The following is a 1,300-nucleotide window of genomic DNA, read 5'->3' as shown; positions in this document are numbered from 1 at the left end:
TAGTGTTATCTAATAGCTCATTGATTTCAACTGTGCAAATAATATTGTCTTTGATATGAGGACTTGATACTGATAAACAGATTAAAGATTTCTATATATTTTTCTGATCTTTTGTTTGATGTTATTACTGAATAAAGTACATCATTGATCAACTATTATTCTGATCTTACACTTTGGCCTTTGATAACTAATTTTGTTTATAGGTTACTGGGAGGGCTTTGCAGGACTTAGTACGCATAGCTACTAAGTTTTCTGAGATGGAGGAGACATATTCTTCTCTTGGGTCTCTTAGGTAACCTATAAGTTAAACATTTAGATTATCATTAATAATGATAACATAGTTAGACAATAACTATACAGGCAATTATATTAATTATTCTCATTAATTCCACTTTTCCAGATATGATGTGATTGTTGATGTTGCACCTGAAATCAAATGGATTCCTGATAATAATGCATACAAAAATTTACAGATTGTTGTTGAGATAGATAGAGATATAGATGCTCAAATAACATCTGAACAAGAATTTAAAAGGCGATACAAGTCCATTGGTGCACTGAAAGTGGTTATTGATAGAGGGTTACAGGTGATTAAATTTAATTTATTCAAGTCTGCTAATTATTTTTTCCTTTTAAAATGATTATTTACTAGAAAATCAGTTTAATTGTAACTTCTATGAATAATTTTTTTCATAGAACTTCTAAGTTCTATAAGGCAAACATTAACAAACTATAAGGATTTCGTCATGGGTGTATTATGTTTAGTCACGACTTATATAATGAAGTTTTTTAATGCTAATTTTTTTATCTTTATTGTGTCATAACAAATAACTGTTATGAAACATTGTTTTCTGTGTTATGTATTACTATTATCTTAATAATAAATATTTGTATTAATTGATATTTACTACTCTATCAAAAACTAACTGGCTGCTACAAAATATATATTTTGCTGTGTGCAAGTTGGTCATCATGTTGTTCTTGACATCTCAGCAACAACCATTGATCAAGATGAATCAAATGTTAAAAATATTCCTTCAGCTGAAAGTAAAGGTTTGATGTTGTGCTTGAAGGATGATAACGGATAAATGATGGAAGTCTTTCATTTTTGTAATAGATCATGCATATTTTTCCTCTAAACTTATATTAGTTATGCAGACTTTAATTTTTTGTAATAATAAATATTGATCTACAGTTAATATATTATATATACTGCAAATTTGGTTATATTCGAAGCCTCATGGAAAACGGTGTTTGGGTTATAATTTCGATATTTTAGCCTTTAGAATTATCTATCACT

The 1,300-nt window shown here is 27.9% G+C and overlaps 1 protein-coding gene across 1 annotated transcript; it reads left to right on the top strand.

Moving 5' to 3' along the window:
• The first annotated feature begins 205 nt into the window (after window positions 1–205).
• Window positions 206–656, top strand: LOC111241282 (trigger factor-like protein TIG, Chloroplastic). Its single transcript, XM_022778646.1, has 2 exons — window positions 206–292; window positions 401–656. The coding sequence occupies exons 1-2, from the start codon at window positions 258–260 to the stop codon at window positions 639–641; spliced, it is 276 nt and encodes a 91-aa protein (XP_022634367.1). The 5' UTR covers window positions 206–257; the 3' UTR covers window positions 642–656.
• Window positions 657–1,300: the final 644 nt, after the last annotated feature.

The sequence above is a fragment of the Vigna radiata genome, chromosome 1 (genome assembly GCF_000741045.1).
Source record: "Vigna radiata var. radiata cultivar VC1973A chromosome 1, Vradiata_ver6, whole genome shotgun sequence".
Classification (NCBI taxonomy): Eukaryota; Viridiplantae; Streptophyta; class Magnoliopsida; order Fabales; family Fabaceae; genus Vigna; species Vigna radiata.
Note: the sequence above shows the minus strand (reverse complement) of the source record. Positions and strands in the feature narration are given on the sequence as shown.

Coding starts and splice junctions, on each gene's coding strand:
- LOC111241282 (XM_022778646.1), top strand. CDS start 258: ATGGAGGAGACATATTCTTCTCTTGGGTCTCTTAG. Junction 293..400: donor TCTTCTCTTGGGTCTCTTAG/GTAACCTATAAG, acceptor CCACTTTTCCAG/ATATGATGTGATTGTTGATG.